Raw genomic sequence first — 19,406 nt, 5'->3', positions numbered from 1 at the left:
ACCAACTGATATAACATGGAAAATCCTAAATGTTTCACAGCAGTTTGTCAATACCTGCATGTAACCTCTCATGAAACCTGACTGGGATATTTCTTGAGTCATATATACCTGAATCAAGTCAGGATGTTAAATCGTCTTAAAATATGATTTGAAAAGGACCATAATGACTCAAAGAGACTTGTTTTTCTTTCTCTGTCACTTCAATACTATTGATCTTTCTTATCCTTTGAAGAGTTCTCCTATTTTAGGGTTTCTGTGATAAATTTTCCAGGTTTTTCCCTTGCCTTTCTTACACTTCTTTTCTTTAACAGACTTTTCCCTCTTTTTGTCTCTCTAAAGTTTAGCAAATTTTCTTCCTGGCTCTACTTAGTATTCTCTCTTCTCTAGCAGGACTGGTCAAATTTGAGTTGTCAATGCAGATGCCACCCAAACATACACACACACATTTATTCCTCATCTTCCATTTTTTGAATGATGAAAAAACCCAACACAAATGATAGTTACTTTTCTTTGATCCCCTACTGCCCCTGGCTTTCTTCTCAGTAAATTTCAAAATATCAGAGATTTTCCCTCTCACAATGTCCTGTGCGTCTGTCTTTTTTTACACTCTTCTTACTCTAATCCTAGTAGAAGCCCTCATTACCTGTTGCCTAGGCTGGTACAATTACCTCCAATCTGACCTTTATGCCTCTCTGTTCTCAAAACAGTCCAACATATTGTTAATAAAACTGTTTTCATAAAGTGAAACCATGATCACATCCCTTGTTTAAACTTTCTCTTTCCTTCTAAATTAAATCCATACTCCTCACCCCAAAACTCAAAGCCTAATATGACCCAATAGGGTCATATTAGGGTCATAATATGATCCTAATCTACTTTCTGAATTCATCTCTGTCCTCTTTCTCATTTATTTCCTCCATAAAGACTTCAACTTATCCCTTCTTGCTGTTCTCTAGCAAGCCACTTTCTTTTTTTTTTTTTTAAATTTTGTTTTGGCTGCATTGGGTCTTCGTTGTTGCACGCGGGCTTTCTCTAGTTGCGGCAAGCGGGGCCTACTCTTCGTTGCAGTGCGCGGGCTTCTCATTGCGGTGGCTTCTCTTGTTGCAGAGCACGGGCTCTAGGAGTGCGGGCTTCAGTGGTTGTGGCACGTGGACTCAGTAGTTGCGGCGCTTGGGCTCTAGAGTGCAGGCTCAGTAGTTGTGGCACAGGGGCTTAGTTGCTTCGCGGCATGTGGGATCTTTCCAGACCAGGGCTCGAACCTGTGTCCCCTGCTTTGGCAGGCGGATTCTTAACCATTGCGCCGCCAGGGAAGTCCGCAAGCCCCATTCTTTTCCACTTTGCTAACAGCTACCAGAATAAACTCTAAATATATATAAATTAGATGGTGACGATCCCTGCCCATGTCCTTTCAGTGTCTCCCCATTCCTTCTAGAGTAAAAGTGGAGGCCTTTTGTGCTCTGACTCTTCAATCCCTCCTCCCCCCAGGCATATGGCCTTTTTCTTATTACTCGGAACATGCCCTGTCTCAAGCTTTTGTCCTTCTCATTGCCTTTCCTCTGGCAACTTCTTGTCCTACAGGTTTCAATTGAAATTGGAGTTTGGGATTGACATATACACGCTACTGTATATAAAATAGATAACCAACAAGGACCTACTATATAGCACAAGGAACTATACTCAGTGTTCTGTAAGACTGAGTAATAACCTATAAGGGTAAAGAATCTCCTAACACAACACTGTAAATCAACTATGCTCCAATAAAATTTTTGAAAATAAAATAAATAAGTAAAAATAAAGATTTCACGTTTTCAGAGAGGGTTTCCTACCTCATCCCACCTAAAGAATTGCCCGTGGCCTACCCAGTCATTCATATCACTTTGTTTATTTTCTGCACTACTTTTTACCTCTAGCTGAAATTATCTGTGGTTAAAAAAACTTTTTTGGTTACTTTTTTGTTGCTTGTTCTTCTTCACAACACTGTAAAAGCCACGAAGCCAGGGACCTTGTCTATCTCGCTCACAGCTGTGTTCCCAGCATTTAGCAGAATCATACCATCTTGCTTAATAAATATATGTTGAATGAGTTAATGCCACTTATTCTGCATTGGTTGTACTCCTTGCCATCTCTGCCTGTTGAAATAATGCCCATCATTTAAGCCCATCTCGAAGTCTTCCCTCTCTTTTGTCTTGATATCTGAATGTTATTCCCACCCTCAAGTTTTTACATAGTCTTTTGTTTGCACACCTCTTATGGCCCTGCCAGGTTCTGCCTTGTTATTTTAAACCTTCTACCATCTCTTCATTGGATTACAATTTTCTTTAGCAATGAGGTTTTGTTATGTTCATGCTTACATCTGATTACTGTGCCAAAACAATTGTAGTTATATACATAGTTGACATGTTGAATTAAAAGGCAAAAAATAACGCTGAAGTTTCACAAATGATTTCCTAATTCTGTTGGTTTTAGGGCTTAGAGGACGTCTGTGTCTCTGGAGCTAATTATTCATAGAGGATTTTTTTTTTTTTATACTCATCAGTGGTACCAATTAATAGTTGTAAAGGCAGATAATGTTAGCCACATCATTTTAAGGAAAAATCAAGTATAACATTTTTTCCCTTTTTGTTTTTGTAGTAAAATAATTGGTTCCATGGATATGGACATCTAATAGGTCTAAAGGAGCCATAATGGGAAGTTGACTTGAATTTAAAAAGTAGGAGTAGGTAAATAGGATTTGACTACCCTACCAAAAATTAAAATATCAAAACTATTTTCAAGTATAATTTGTTAGAATTCCATTAGTGCCTGTTTGTAGCAGTGCCTCTCTTACGCTGATATAATTCATTCTATTTCTGCCATTTTTCACTCTGTTTTATTTTTTGTACTCTTGACTTTAACTGGATTCACTGACTAGTCTTACCTCTTGGTGGTCTGGACATTCTTCACACTGTTTTTATTCTAATCTCCTTGTTGTTACATTATAGTTTTAGCAAATATATATAAAATTTTCTATTCTATAAGTATTTCTGATTACCACTAAGGATGAGCATTACCATGGCTGTGGCAATAATAATTTTTGGAGCATACTGATGACATTAAGAGGTTGTTGGTGGTTTTGTTCTAGGTGTGATAATTTATTTTAAAGGTTCCTTATCATTTAGATATGTAATAAAATATTTACAGGTAAAAGCATATAATGCTGGGAGTAATTCAAAACAATCAGAGAAAGAGAAAGGGAATTCTAGGGGGGCAAAAGAGGAAAAAAGATTGGTCATGAGTTGGTCATTGTTGAGGTAGGTGATAAATATATGGAGTTTATTATATTATTCTCTCCACTTCTGCATGTTAGAAATTTTCTCTAATAAAAGATTAAAAAGAGAAAAGAGTCACAGTTTCCCCCAATAAAATACAATTGGTTTTGATGGTGGTTTGCAAAAGGAAGTCAGGGACAGAATCATTTTATTTTGAATAAACACACAGAAAATCTTTTATTCAAAGGCCAGACATGTTATTTAAATTTGATAAATTCTGCATGTTTGCTGAACACTTCTTCTTTGTTATATTTGCCATAGCTGCCACTCCGAGCATTCCAGATTAAGCTCTCTGTACGTCTTCTTCTGGATGTGGCCTCCATGATGACGCACATTTCCACAGCCACTGCACATCCTGGACAACCAGCTTGCTCTTCCTCTCAAATCCAGGATGATACCATTCAAGTGCAAAGACTAAAGTTGTGCCAGGAATCCTTTCTGCCTAATGGTAGTTCCACCTAAAATGGGAGTATCATAAGTTGAATTCTGTTCCTGGGTGACTTTTTTTTTGGTGAAGATTTAATGCCAATGTCAAAGTTAGGCCCTTTAGAGAATGCCAAAATTGGGATCTGTTAAAAAGTGTATCAACATGCATAATCTTTAAACATAAATTGTGACCCAATGTTAGGAAACTTCAAAGTGCATTGAATAAAACTTTAATTCAAATGCTACCCTCAACTGAGATCCTCTTCTTTTTCTCTCTATCACTTTGGTGGCCCAAGTCATCTGCAGGCCCAGAGCCCCCTTGGTCTCATGAGAGACCCGAGGTAGTAGATCCCCAGGTCCTCACAGTGCCAAGCATCGTCCGCAGAGCAGCCCACGTCTCTATAGCCCTGCACTATCCCCATATCACTGTCTGCTCCTGCTTCTCTTTCCAGATCGTACTGTCTCTGAACTTTGGATATTTTCTGACCTCTGCTGCAGAACCTCTTGTCCAGCCACTCTGTTCCTTCTTTTGAGTGAATCTGGATCATACGTCTCAGCTCTGGTTAGTTTTCCCAGCAAATCCATTCCATCTTCTTTATATTTTCCAGAAATTCCTCAGGGTTTCTTTCCCATTGATGAAAAGCTATCTTATTAATGGGACTGCACTAGATTAATTTTGATTTAAACTTTTTGTGTTTTGTTATTTTAGTGATAAAGGGATGAGCTAAAGGCAAAGCTTATCATTTTGAGTTAAAAATCCTACTCACACTCATTCAGTTTTCTAATGATTCTAATAATTTGATTTACAGTGTTATATTAGTTTCATGTGTACAGCATAGTGATTCGGTGTTTTTATAGATCATACTCCATTAAAAGTTATTACAAGATAATGGCTATAATCCTTGTTGCTTATCTGTTACTTAGTAGTTTGTATTTCTTTTCTTTTTGGCCAAGATGCATGGCATGCGGCATCTTAGTTCCCTGACCACGGATTGAACCCAGGCCCTGGCAGTGAAAGCACCAAATTCTAACCACTGGACCACCAGGGAATTCCAGTGTAGTCTGTATTTGTCTGTATTTCTTTCTTTTTTTTTTTTTTTTTTTTAGTCTGTATTTCTTAATCCCATACCCCTAACTTACCCTCCCCTCTTCCTCTCCACACTGGTAATCACTAGCTTATTTTCTATATCTGCGAGCCTGTTTCTGTTTTGCATACACATTCATTTGTATTGTTTTTTTTTAGATCCACATATAAGTGATATCATACAGTATTTGTCTTTATCTAATTTATTTCACTAAACAGCATAATATTCTCTAGGTCCATCCACTTTGCTCATTCTTTTCATTCTTTTTATGGCTGAGTAATATTCCAATTTACACACACACACAAACACACACACGTACCACATCTTCTTACGTCATCAGCCCGGTCAGAGCTGGTCTCCACCACCTATGTGTCCGGTCCATGGGAGGGGAAAGAAGGTACAGAAACATAAGCTCAGAGTTTTTAAAATCAAGAATGGGAAGTGGTCCATTGACTTCTGTTCATGGGCCATTGGCCCCAAATCAGGCACATGGCCACAGCTAACAGAGGCAGAGGAATGTGTTGGCTCTAGCTGAACAACTCTGTTGCTATGAAAGAAAGGATGAATGGATTTGGGGGAGGTAACTGTCAGGCTGCTTCACCATCTATTTTAGGCAAACACTGTGATAAGCCGTCTGGGGGAAAGACAGTCTGAGGAGAGATGCATATGATATCCGAAAGTTATATAGTGCCAGATATTATGAAATAACCAATAAACACAGTCCACACTGTGGAGATAAAGAAGTAATTTAGACGGAGGATTTGAGAAGGCTTTGTAAAAGTAGTAATTTTGTTAGGCACAGAATTTCAAGCTCAGAGACTTGCAGACTTGTGTGGGAGAGTGAATAGGAGTGAAGCAGTCAGTGAACTTGAAGCATTATGTTATACATTGTAGTATTTTACACGTTGCACTATTCGAAGGGGTTAGGAGGCAAAGCTGTAAACGGTGCGTTGGAATCAAACCGCAAAGAGCCTCGACTAGCATGCTTAAAGAGTGTAGACTTTTTTCACCGGTCAACGGTGAGTAAGTGAAGACTCCTGAAAAATCTGTTAATATATCTATTAATAAGTGAAAAGTATATTTTAACTTCAGTTTTACAGGTAGCTGTTTTATTCTCCACTTTTTCACTGTTTATTCAATACAAGCTGAAGTAGTCCAATAGTATGTGGAAATCCAGCCTTAATATTTTTGTTTTCTCAAGTGATTAAAATAAACACCGTGAAAAATAAGAGTTTCATTTGAATTATGCCAGAGGGTGTTGGAGTTGGGGGAGGGGTGTCATACAGTACTGCCAAGAAAATCTCCATGAGAACCGGAACAACGATTGAAAATGAGTACCAATGAAGATAGAAATACTCTAAAATGAAATTGGGCTCTGAAGTTAAAGGCTGATTAAGATTTTCATGAACTTAAACTTGAATCTGTGCAGTAAATTATCAAGGGGGCTGTAATTAGGGTCACTTCCTTCCTAGATCTCTGGGGAATTCCCATCACCATTGATGAGAATTGTGCATAAAGATCATGGGAAGAGCATGGCCCTTGGGTTTCCTCTTAAACAGCCTGTAGGATTTGTTATGGTTATTTTAATGCACTGGTCCTTGGAGACACTAATTTCAGTTCTGCCTCTACTTTGGACATGGTGAAAATGACAAAAATTGTGGGTAGGAACCCCAAGAGATGCAGATATCTTTTCATTCTTTCTTCTTTATAATTATTTGATTATCTGTGAGGAAATTTCTTTTCCAAAAATGCCAAATCTGTAAACAACAGTAAAAAATAAATGACTCCAACCAATGGAGGGGAAAAAGTGCCGCCCCATGTTTACTAAGCGGCTAATAAATTCTCTGGGAGTTAGACTTTCTTTGGGAACTGAGGTCATCTCTTTAAGTCTCTGCTGGTTCTGAGACACCTGAGTGTTAAAACACTTGATCAGATAGTTAGAAACATCTGAGTCCAGGGGACCAGGATTTTTACTCAGAGAAAGTCTTGAGCCAAGTGGCAAATGATGAGGAATTGTAGAATAAAACCGTGGGACTGGGATAATGTAAAGCAGGAAAAAAAGATAGCTCTAAAGATGAGCAGTGTTCTATTTTCTCACCCAGTTCTCCGCAAAACTCTTGTGGCACAACTCTGGATCTTCCGTTGCCTTCCCACGCCTGCCCAGTAACGAAGGGTAGGTCTCGATTTTGATCATGCAATTCTGGCACCTAAGCCAGTTTTCCTCTCCTGATACTTTCCATCTCAAAGTATTTGGCTGCCGAATCAGCACCTAACCTGCTTATAAATTTCCGCTCCTCCATAAAGAGAAGAAACACACCTGGTTTTTTTTTTTTGCCAGATGGTGAATGTCAGACATGGTAGAAGTTCAATATATATTACTGGATAAATAAATTAATGACAGATACATGAAACCAGAAATATCCTCTGTAGGTAAAATGTTTCCCTTTACACTTTGTAGTATTCTACACGTTATACTATCTGACAACAGGCAGGTGGCATGTATCAGATAAGCAGGAAAAGCAACTGGGTATGGGCATAAGTTCTCTGCTGCAGAATTTTTAAGAGATCAGATTCATGTTGCAAAGATCTTTTTTTCTCTGTTCTAGAGAGCAAATATAATGCACTGAATGTCATTTACTAAGAATCCAATCAATTTCAAGGCAGTCTTTCATTTCTAGCTTTTGTCCTTTGTGAATGAATCAAACTATTTTAAGCCCTTTATATACATTAGCTACCTTAGTTCTTACAGCAACTTATGAGGTAGGTACTATAATCATTTTGATTTTATGTATGAGGAAAATGAGGCACAAATATTAATTTTAAGCCCTTTATATACATTAGCTACCTTAGTTCTTACAGCAACTTATGAGGTAGGTACTATAATCATTTTGATTTTATGTATGAGGAAAATGAGGCACAAATATTAATTTTGTCAAGCCCTCACAGATGCTAAGTGTTAAAACTGAAATTTAAAGCAAGAGAGTCTGACTGAGGAGTCTATTTTCTTAACCACTATATTGCACTGTCTCATGAGATGGCACTGGAGCAGAAATCCTAAATAATCACAGGAGGCCTTCTGGGGAAATGTTCCTGGTAGAAGCAAACCCATGATCTGAAAGTATGTATGGCTCTGTTTCAGAGAACAGCAAGGCCAGACTTGTAGAGTGGAAATGATTCAGGGGAAAAGGTAGTGATACGACGTAGTGGCTTGTGGGCCCTGGAAAAGGTTTTGATTTTCATTTTTAGAAAAATGGAAAGACACAGGAGGGTGTTAAAGCAGAGGTGTGATGTAATATGATGTAAAAGAATGCTGTAGCTGCTGTATGATGACTAGGACGGAAGTGAAGAATCTAAGTATGTAATATAAAATAATATTTAAATTCAATACATAAGTCAAAATTATATACACACACATATAAAGAATCTTATTTTCTAAAACTAAACTAAATAGTTCCAAAACTGCTTAGCCAGTTAAATATATTTTGGTAAAAATAGGTTCTGAAATCATTGTAATGTTCTAAAACACTTGCAGATTTTTAGAAATTGATGTGACCTTTTGTTTGGTATGGCTGTCACTAGCTAAATGATGTCCTTATCTGAGCCATGACTTGACATAGGGGTCCCATCAAACTCTTCCACCGACTTCCCCATGAGATCAGTGGCCATCAGATCCTTGGCACCCAGCCTTTGGTTGCAGCTGGAAGTTGGCTGGTGGAACTGCTCTAACTCCATTGCTAGATTTGCCCCTGGCTGCCAAGGATCTCTGTATCACCTGGACTCAGAAATCCTGCATCTCAGCCCCACTATGCCCAGACATTACCTGCCCCACAGCCTGTGTCACCTTCACAGATGTTGAGCTGCCCCTGCACAGAACAACAGGTAAGCACTGTGCATGTTCTTTTTGCTGGTGTGGCAGTTGCCTTCTGCATCTGTCTGGTTTCCCTGGGATGGGAGAGGGGGATCCACATCTATGCCAGGACTGCTAGGAGGTCTGATATCCAACTCTGTAATTACTGGTGGGCTAAATCTGATTAAGGTAGATTTTTCTTTGGCAAACTGTACAGAAATGTTTCAATATACCAATGTCCATAGATGAAGTAAAATAAATAGAGACCCCAAAAATCTGTGTAAAAGGCTACACAAGAGCTCAACTTTCTGATGTTTAGCTATGTGAAACATGAGAATAAGCCTATAGCTTACTAGCTTTGTACTTCTCTCCCTGTGCCCTCATCCCTTCCTTGAAGAGGCAAGAGCTAAGGATGATTAAATCAAGGGTTGATAGAAAATCTCACTTTAGCAATTGAGATAATGCTAAATCTTTATATGCCAGGCCTGCATTCAGATATTCCTGAGAAGGAGATGTAGTTTTAAGACGGGAGGTGGGAGACGCAAAGAAAAAAGGTTACAGGACTACCATGATACATCAAGCTCAAATAGAAAAACCAAGAGAACATTCTAAAACTTTGAATGAAATGAAATCAACATGAAATTTTAAAAACGTAGTTCCCTTGGAACAACAGATCTCAAAGAGAGGGACCCTCAGAGAGAGAGATCTCAGAGGTGAATGTCATCACTGTGTGATCGCTGTTTCACATGCCTCTAAAAATGTGTTGTTTTTCCTTGAGCTTTCACTAGGGATAATTTTGTGAAAGAGAAATTGCAAAACTACGGTGAATACAAAGAAATTATTTTACTAAAATATTCACTATAGTGGAGGCTCTCAACAAGAACTGAGAAGGCAAAAGAAGTAGCTGTCCCCTTTGGGAATCCAGTCCTAAATGACACAGGAATGTTCTCAGCTTTTCTCCAAAAACTCCTTGCCTAGTTCTGCCAACAGGTGGCCATGAGAGGGACAAAGAAACCTCTGGAGGTCACTGTGAAGAACCAAGTGAATTAAGAGAATCCACTTAGAAGTAGATGAGAGCTAAGCAACTTTTTAAGTTTGTTTTTAATAAAAATATTTTTCCAACTCACAGGGAAATGGATAAAACTTTTCAGCTTAAATGTTTCTTCTGTGAGTTGTTCTTAGTCAGTTGGTACCTCCTATGGCTTGTCTTTAAGCAGCTGGGAGCCCCAGCCGGACTGCAGACACCTGGCTGAGCATCGGGGAAAATGCAGAACTAAGCAGTTTTTCTGTGGGAAATCCAAAAATAGATTTGCAAGTTTCTATTCATGTTTTCAAGGCTCTGAATGAGAAGTTAACAGGAACTTTGCTTCATCAATCACATTGTGGGGTGATTTATAGCTTTGAAACTTTGAGTCTTATACTACAATAGTTGATTTAATGGAATAGGAATTTTGATTTCTAGTTAGATTCAATTACTCTCATGTGGAAACATGCTAGAATTGAACTCAGTTGTTGTTGTTTTCCAATTTCACAGATGTCCCTGCTTAAAATTTTAGTGTAATTTTCCTAATACTAGTTATGCTTATACTATACAATTTGAGAAAAAATAAAATTCCATATTTAAAAAATAAAAAATAAACAACAGAACAAAACCAAGCAGTTTTTGTCTCAGTCTTCTTACCTGGTGCAGTTAAAAAAAAAAAAGAGAGAGAGAGAGAGAGAGAGAGAGAGAACGGAAAAACACAGTTTTGGGGCCCCCTGCCCATTCTATCACATTTCAAGAGTGAACAATAGAAACAGAGACAACTGTGGTGTCACCCGCTAAGTATTTCATAAAGCATCATCCCTTGGTCCACTTTCATATTCAAGGTCTATTACTATTAATGTAATTCTTGGGTTTCAAATTGAGAGAAATGAGAGCATTTCCCCTACATAACTTAAGCCTATCTCTGCGAATACTGCATGGATGAAACAAGTGAGTCAAGAACCCTCCTCCTTGTGTGTTACTGTTTATTGACACAGAAAGTGCTGCTGTTGGAATATGCATATCATTTAGTGCATTAAGATAAAGAAGGACAAATTATTGTGTTCCAGCTCTGTTTCAGTCTGTGCCCTGTAGAAACTCTTCAACATCTTATCAAAGACTTTCTGGGGGTTGTGTTGTTGTCAGGATTCCGACGTGTTCTGATTTCCTTCTGGAGTCATAAATTGCACCTTGGGCACCATGAGGGATGAATTGTTCCGGCGGATGGAATTATTCCTCCTCATGGAATTGTTTCTTCTCATGGAATTGCGCTTCCTCAGAGAATTCTGGTGGGACAGTTCACTCTTCTGGAGGGTTTGGATGAGAATGGAAGGCTTTTCGTCCAGCTCTCGGGCGCTGCATCTCGGAGCCGCTACTTTCACGGTGTTGCCAAATTTGGAGTAATCCACGGAATACACGCCTTCCTCCTCGGTTACGATGGACACGAAGCGATGGCCCCATTGGATCTCCTCAGCGATGTAGGAGGTTCTCGCTTGGGTGGTAATGCCAGTAGTTTCGACCACTCCTTCCAGAATCACGATGACCTCCAGGTCTTGGTTGGCAAGGTCAGTGGCGGAGATATCATACAAGGGGCTGCGCTTGTCAATCACGTGGCAGATGATCAAAGGGGCCACCAGAAAAATGTTATTACTCTCAAGGGGGTTATCAACGGGAATGTCTAGTTGGTGAATAGGCACCACCTCCCCTTCGGGTGTCGTGGTTTTCTTGACCACCTGGATGCGCACCGATGCACTAATGATCATGCTTTTCCTTAGGTCGCCCACACGGAACATGAAACACAGTTTGCCATTTCGGACCGCGATCACCGCATGGCGGCTGAAAATCAAGGTTTCCGCCCTTCTGTGAGCCTGGGCTGTTTTCATGAATATGCAGCCCAACATGACTGCATTGATGATCAAACCCACAATGTTCTGGAGAATCAGGACTGTGATGGCCAGAGGGCATTCCTCTGTCATCATTCTCCCGCCAAACCCAATTGTCACTTGAACTTCAATGGAGAAGAGGAAAGCAGAGGTGAAAGACCTGTAAGAAATGAGACCAGAAAACAATGCCATTGGATCAGATTTTGAATCACGAAATAACAGGCTAAGTTGAATTTTGCGTTTTCTTCCTCTAAAGGCTACTTTTTAAAAAAAAATTTATGAACGTATAGTTGCTTTACAATGTTGTGTTAGTTGTTTCAGGTATGCAGCAAAGTGAGATATATATACGTGTGCACACACACACACATTCATATTCTTTTTCAGGTTCTTTTCATTACAGGTTCTTACAAGATATTGAGTATAGTTCCCTGTGCTATACAGTAGGTCCTTGTTGGTTATCCATTTTATATATAGTAGTGTGTACATGTTAATCCCAAACTCCTTATTTATCCCTCCCTCACCCTTTCCCCTTTGGTAACCATAAGTTTGTTTTCTATGTCTGTGACTCTATTTCCGTTTTGTAAATAAGTTCATTTCTATCATTTTTTAAGATTCCGCATATAAGCGATATCACATGATATTTGTCTTTCTCTGTCTGATTTACTTCACTTAGTGTGATAATCTCTAGGTCCATCCATGTTGCTGCAAATGGCATTATTTCATTCTTTTTATGGCCGAGTAATATTCCATTGTGTGTATATGTCTATATATAGATATAGATATATACACACCACATCTTCTTTAGCCATTCATTTGTCGATGTCCAAAGGCTATTTTTAAAAAATTATTTATTTATTTATTATCTTTGGCTGCGTTGGGTCTTCATTGCTGCGCGTGGGCTTTCTCTAGTTGCGGCGAGCGGGGGCTACTCTTTGTTGCAGTGCGTGGGCTTCTCATCGTGGTGGCTTCTCTTGTTGCAGAGCACGGGCTCTAGAGCGCAGGCTCAGTAGTTGTGGTACATGGGCTCAGTTGCTCCGTGGCATGTGGCATCTTCCCGCACCAGGGGTCAAACCCATGTCCCCTGCATTGGCAGGCAGATTCTTAACCACTGCGCCACCAGGGAAGTCCCATGTCCAAAGGCTGTTAAAGGCTTTTAGAAAGACCATCCACCTTAATGTATCAAATGTCCAGTTCTAAACACAAGCACTTGTTCATTCTCTCCGTCTCTCTCTCTCTCTCTCCGCATGCATCTACCTCCAGGCTTCCGGGATACACTTCTATTAATGCTTTCAAATCATGTAATGATGGGCCTGTTTATGTGAAAACATTAAAATAATACCTAGACATATTTAGATTTATAGGCTTATTTTACTTTGTGAAATTTTCTTCCAGGTTGATGTCTATTATTTACTGCCTGTCTGTGTTTAAGTGACTTGAGTCATATGGGAAGTACTGAGTAATAAGTGAACTTTTTATTATTTACAACCTTTAAAAGTCGTACTCCCTAACAAACACTGCTTGTGTACCTTATATAGAGAAAGCACAGTGCTAAAGAGTGGTACAAAGCACATCATCCAAAGATACTAGTATTTTTAATTAAAAAAAAACATGTGCCATTTGGAACGAAACATGTTTTCTTACTGATTGTCTCATTTTGTTCTCTAAGTGATCTAGAGAATACTGAAGTTATTAAAGGAAGGATTTGAGGTAGAGGTAGATAAGTGACTGTGTCAAGATTACATAATTAATAAGAACATGAATTCTCTTAATTCTGGCCTAGTCTCCGAAAGAATCACAGGGAAGGGGCCAACAAGTGTCAGGGTTTTCTTGGGAAGCCCTTTCAAACCGCACTCTCTTGCTTAGTTCAGTGTAAACCCTGATTTGGTAGTTTAGGGTGGACCTGGATCAAACTTTTGAAAAGCTTGCAGATAATTCTGTTTTATCTCCCCTGGTTGAAAGCACCACATTTGGTTATTCTTATCACTAATTTATTCATTTAACTACAGCTCCTACACCGCTGTGGCTTCTTAATAGAAACAGTCTTAGTCTTGTGTTTGCCCTACACCCCAATTTCAAACTTTTCTAATTTTATAGACGAGAGACCATCTGTCAAAGTATTAGCTGTGTATTAATGCCACACACAACGAGAGACCAAATATTAAATATTTGAATACTAAGTTAAGTACTGCACTTTGGCGGGACACCGTGGATGGTAGGCAAGCACACGCAGGTGATCTTTTTCTATTCAGGTTCATAATCAGGGATTTTTATTTTTTTAATTGAAAGATAGTTGATTCTTCTAATTAACTTTTAAATGGAGTGTGAAAATTGCCTTTCTTACCCCCTTGTTGCTAAAACGATTCATGAAAAGCAATGATTGCTTTTTGCACTAGCTACACATGAGCTAATACTGAATGATCCAAAAACATGGCAAAGAATAAGAAAAGACCCCAGTGAAGGGGTACAGATACAACATTGATTTCTAATTATACATGCTTCAGGGAGCAGGGTATGATGAATATGCTCAGATGTTTCATTTTAACGGCTTACGATATCATTCATGTGCCATATTGTGTATGCTGTTTATTTTATGAAAGAACTTACTTCCAAACATTATATTGTGCAAGACCCAGCCTTTTATGAACACCTGTCATGCTAAACAACCTCAAGAGATGAAAGTGTTTAACCGATCATTTGTTCTTCTACAGAGGGAGTGAGGCTGAATTAGAAGAGGAAATATATTGGTTTATTTTCTGACTCATGTTAGAAAGTCATCCACATGAAAGGGAAAGTGAGCCAGCCTGGAAGGAGAATGTTAAATGTTATTTGGATACACTGGAGAATATTCATTACAATCAGTTGTTTTCGGTTCTGATGACAAGGTGAGACACTGAACTTATGAAAGGAAAGGAAATGCAAAGAAGTAAACATATTATTAGTCATCTTTTAAATCCCTTTTGGGAGAGAATAGAGATTTTTCTGTTTCTATTTTTTTGGTGAAAAAGTATTATGTACGGTTGGTTAAGATTAAATTGTATGTTGCATCGAAGTATAAATAGTACCACAATGTTAAAATAAAACCAGTAAGATTTTAACCTTACAGGATGTCCAATAATATTTTTTTAGGTAAGAAGTGCAATTTAAAATGCTAAGATTAAATCAACTATATTTTAATAAAAATTTTTAAAAAAGAAATATGCTTTAGAGAATCATCTAATGAAAAATAAATAAATAAAATGCTAAAACTCTCATACTGATAAAATCAAGTGTGTCTCCTTGTATCTGTGATGCCATTTCTCATAGTGAATTGAATGTTCAAACCAGCAGGAATCCATCAGGGGGATAAACATGCCTCAGAACACCTCTTGTTGAATAATAAAAGCTAGCAGTAAAACAGCTTTTAATAACCAGTGCACTCCGTCAAGTTCTTTTACAAAATCATTGAAAATATCTCACTTTTGATGACATATCTTTAACAAATCGCTTGATGACCTTTTTCCCACAGGAAAAGCCAATATATTTGTCTTGTGAATAAAATCTGTCCTTTATTTTTCCGAGGTCTATCATTTCTGTTTCTTTTATCTCTTTTTATGTGTATCTACTTCATGTTTATTAAAAATGTACCTTGATAGGAAAATGATTCACCAACATCAGTGCCAATAAATTTCTTAAAGAGAAATATTATAGATAATGATATCTGACCTACATATACCCGTTAAACACAGTATTTTGTTCCTTTATATTTGGTGTACTGATGATCACCTACATTCTTCATCTATATTTTCTTTGAGACAAAAGTCTGTGGCAAGTTTAAGACAAGAAAACAATATCTAACTCGACGGTAAAGGCAGTGGATCGATTCAATTTGTTTTCCTCCTCAGAATCTGAGCTGAAATCTGTGGCATGTGATCTCTACGACAAATACCGCAAGCTCCCTTGATAAGCTGGCATTGCAACTATTCAGGGAATGGAAGGATGGACAAGTTTACAGTCTGAGTTTCTGCTTCTTGCAGTGGTACGCTAATTTCATAAGATTTCAGGGTCATCAAAGGTCTTATTCTTTACAGTTTCCTGGAAGAATCGTGCTTGCTCAGTTGCTTTGCTTTATGAATTATGTGAATTTGGAATATTATTGAGAAAAGGTCCTGGAAAAGTTGCTAGCATAACTACTAATGTTTCACTGCAGAGTGCATATTTTTGCAATTGATATTTTACCTTTTTCCATCTGCCAACAAAATACGAGACAAATCACTCCAAGTAAATGTTCTAAGGCCATGTGAAACTATGAGAGGAGAATCACTGAAATCAAATTCACTTTACTTATCTTTGAAATATTTACAATATAAGAGAAAAAAGCAAAATTAGGGCAATCTAGGAACTGTCTTCCTATCCTACTAAAACTTTTAGAGAAAACCACAACACTAAGTCACTTCTACATAATCTCTTCCATTAAAGATTTGGACCAATCTCCATTAAAAAATAATTTTTTTCTAGTTCTGAATCTCAGCGTAACTTCTGATTTTGGAATTCAATGCAAGCAATCAGCTATTTAAGATCATCTTGATAAAGAAGGGCTTATGTTTATTTCATTTCTGGTGGATTAAAAAAATTTTTTTTTTATCTAGAACACCTCTCCACCAGTGTTTTCCCATTTTTCTCATTATTTCTGAAAATGTCACTGGTACGAGAAGTTGTGGAAAAACATTACTAGCATTTGCACAGTATTTTTTGTTGATCAGAGATATTGCCTTGTGGATGCTGGAACTATGGACAGCAGCTTTTTCAGACTGAAAACTCAGTATGTGGTTTTTCTGAGGAAGGCGCTCTGTGGAATCCTTTGAACCACAACCATTTTAAAATAACTGGTATAATATTTTCAAGGCCAGCTCAAAGGATTGAAGCACTACATTTTCAAAGACTCGTCATCCATAAAGCTGCATCTGAGAAGATTTTTAATACATTGGATTGGTTTTGTTGTTGTTGTTATGTTTTTACTTTTTTGCTTCTGAAGGTACTGAAACAAACTCTTTAGTTCACTTGCAACAAAATAACAGTGAAGAGAGAAAGGACAGTTTCATCTCTTTTTCTGTACTGTTTTCCACCCCTGCCTCATCCCGCTGCATTCTTACCTGACGTTAGTCACACACACGGTGGACTCCAAGCCACTTTTCTCCATCCCACTTTTCTCCATGTAAGCATAGATGTCCCCGTGGGCAAAGGCCACCAGCCACCACATGATGGCGAAGAGCAGCCAGCTGCAGAGGAACGACATGGTAAAGATGACCAGGGTGTGGCGCCATTTCAGGTCCACCAAGGTAGTGAAGATGTCCTGGAGGAACCGTCCTTGCTCCCGGATGTTCTTGTGCGCCAGGTTGCAGGCCCCGCTCTTGGCGATGAAGCGGGCCTTGGGCAGGCGGTCCCTGATGCGCGGTTTGCGCAGGTTCTCCGCGGCTATGCGCGCCAGCACATACTCCTCGGGGATGATGCTCTTTCTGGCCAACATCGTCCCGTCACCATAGCCAGCCTATGCACCTGTCTCCGACCTGCCTCTCCTTCCCTCGAGACCCGTCCTGCAGGAGGGAAACGAAGATTAAAAACTTTTCCCCCTATTTTCCTCACCTCTTCAGTCCTTGCATGTAGGGGTGTGTCTATACATTCCAGGTGACGTGCAAAGCTAAAGGTATGATCTTATTAATCTAAACACGAGCCTAGTTAGTGCTTGAGTTCTTGGATCCCGGAAAAATTACTTGGTCTGAATCAGAGCTGTTTTAATATTCCTTATCGTTTTGAACACATAAGAGCACAGCCTTAGTTAAACAAAACCAAGAGCCTTCCTGTAAACAGCAGGCTCAGTGATAATTCTGAAATTACCCGCGTCTGTAGATTAGTGCAAGGATACCAGCACGCGACGTCTATGAGGAAAATTAAGGCTCTATTTACTAAACTATTCACATGATGCAGCAATATTAAAAGTAAAGAGGGGAAATTCTTTTTCTGTTATTTTTAGAAATAGGCAAAGGCCGTGAGCTCCTGCGTAGTATAAATGTTTCTTGTAATTCGACAAAATAATAATAAGCAATGTGCTATGTAACCTGAAAATTACGTAGATGTATTTTAAATTTGAAAGAAGTGTGAGTTGCATTTTTTTTTCTTTTAAAAATCCCACTGGAACTCATAATGTAATAGCTTGAAAACTTCTTGACGACGAAGGGATCAAACATACAAGCTGCAGGAAAAACCCCGGACAATAGCCTGCGGGCTGCGGATAGAGTCAATTAAGAGTGTGCCCCGAAATTCCATCCGACGCTGTCAACCTCGCCCGTGTTCTGCATTTTCAATCGTTTGCGGGGACGCGTTCAGCCTCCCCCTCCCCTCCGCTTAGAGGAGCGTTGAAACTTACAGACTCTGGCGAGCGGGCGCAGCGGCCGCACCTCCCCGCACACGCCGGCAGACCGCGAGCGGGTCCCTCGCTGTCCCATCTCCGGGCGCGGGAGCGGGGACCGCGACTGCCGGAGGGACAGATCCCGGGGCCGCGCGTCCTAGGGAGAAGAGTTAAAATAATAAAAGGTGCAGTTGAATCTGAACGCGGGGAGGGCTGGAGGCAGGGGGATGGGTGTCGCTCTTCCCCTCCCCCTGCTCGGCTCTATCCCTTGGCCGCTGCCGACGACGGAGGAGAGGCTTGGGGAGAGGAGCTGGGGCGTGATGCTCCACAAATCAGCCTCCCACTTCGGGCTTTGACGCGCGCCAGACCTCTGAGGCCGAAATTGCTGAGATGAGGGAGGGAGGGGGTGGGGGAGAGGCGAGACCCGGGGAGGTAGGGAGCCCGCCGGAGGGAGGGGCGACGGGGGGTGGAGGGCGGGGCCTGTAGAACCAGCCTTTTTCCCAGTAGCTACGACCCCCCGCAGCCAGCGTGACACGCATGTCTTTAAAAGGCTCCCAGCTCCGGGGAGAGAACTTTCTGAGTTCGAGTTCACTGACGTAAAGAGATTTTTTTTTTTTTTAAACCTGGGTAGATAACTGTGCTACTTCAGGTTACATAAAACCAGATATAGAGATCAGAAAATAGTCTTCTGACGCATCCAGGCTGCGTGCACACATACTGATTTACATTAAATTTCCGTCTAGTAAGGATGATAAGTGGAAGTAGTGTTCTGAAACCCACTTCGTATTGACATATTTCTTCGCCAGCCGAAGCTGGTTCTCAGGGAATTAAATACACACACAAACACACAACTACGACAAAAAAAAAAAAAAAAAAAAAAAGTGGAAGAAGAAAACCGCTCGAAGTCTCTTCCAATACAAAAATTTTACCCCGAAGAGGGACTGCAGTCAACACTTCAGAACTCAAACCGTCATTCTTCAGTAATTGGTGGCTTTCTGAAATGTGGCAGCGTCTCGGTCTTGTCTAGATGGCCTCAATGATAAAACAGAGCCATTACGCACAAGAAAGTTATACAGTAAATATCTTTCTGTAGCTTTTTGAAAAGGAGCCAGCAAAGACAAATGTGCTTTCTCCCACAGGTCAGGCCTCCTGATTTGGCACTTGTGTTAATGGAAACTTTAATTCTTGGAAATTTCATGTATTTTCCAAGACTCAGGACAGAAAGTGTATGGAGCATAAACAATGTGTTCATTTAATTACCAAGAGACCTAAAATTAGTCTTTTTTTTTTTTTTTTTTTTTTGTTTGTTTTTTTTTGCTGTATGCGGGCCTCTCACTGCTGTGGCCTCTCCCGTTGCGGAGCACAGGCTCCGGACGCGCAGGCTCAGCGGCCATGGCTCACGGGCCCAGCCGCTCCGCGGCATGTGGGATCTTCCCGGACCGGGGCACGAA

The 19,406-nt window shown here is 39.7% G+C and overlaps 1 protein-coding gene across 1 annotated transcript; it reads right to left on the bottom strand.

The window, feature by feature from the left end:
- Positions 1 to 10,662: 10,662 nt before the first annotated feature.
- Positions 10,663 to 18,108, bottom strand: KCNJ8 (potassium inwardly rectifying channel subfamily J member 8). Its single transcript, XM_065887466.1, has 3 exons — positions 17,974 to 18,108; positions 16,703 to 17,143; positions 10,663 to 11,733 (listed from the first exon to the last, which is right to left on the bottom strand). The coding sequence occupies exons 2-3, from the start codon at positions 17,074 to 17,076 to the stop codon at positions 10,833 to 10,835; spliced, it is 1,275 nt and encodes a 424-aa protein (XP_065743538.1). The 5' UTR covers positions 17,077 to 17,143; positions 17,974 to 18,108; the 3' UTR covers positions 10,663 to 10,832.
- Positions 18,109 to 19,406: the final 1,298 nt, after the last annotated feature.

Source organism: Phocoena phocoena, chromosome 11 (genome assembly GCF_963924675.1).
Source record: "Phocoena phocoena chromosome 11, mPhoPho1.1, whole genome shotgun sequence".
Taxonomy (NCBI): Eukaryota; Metazoa; Chordata; class Mammalia; order Artiodactyla; family Phocoenidae; genus Phocoena; species Phocoena phocoena.
Note: the sequence above shows the minus strand (reverse complement) of the source record. Positions and strands in the feature narration are given on the sequence as shown.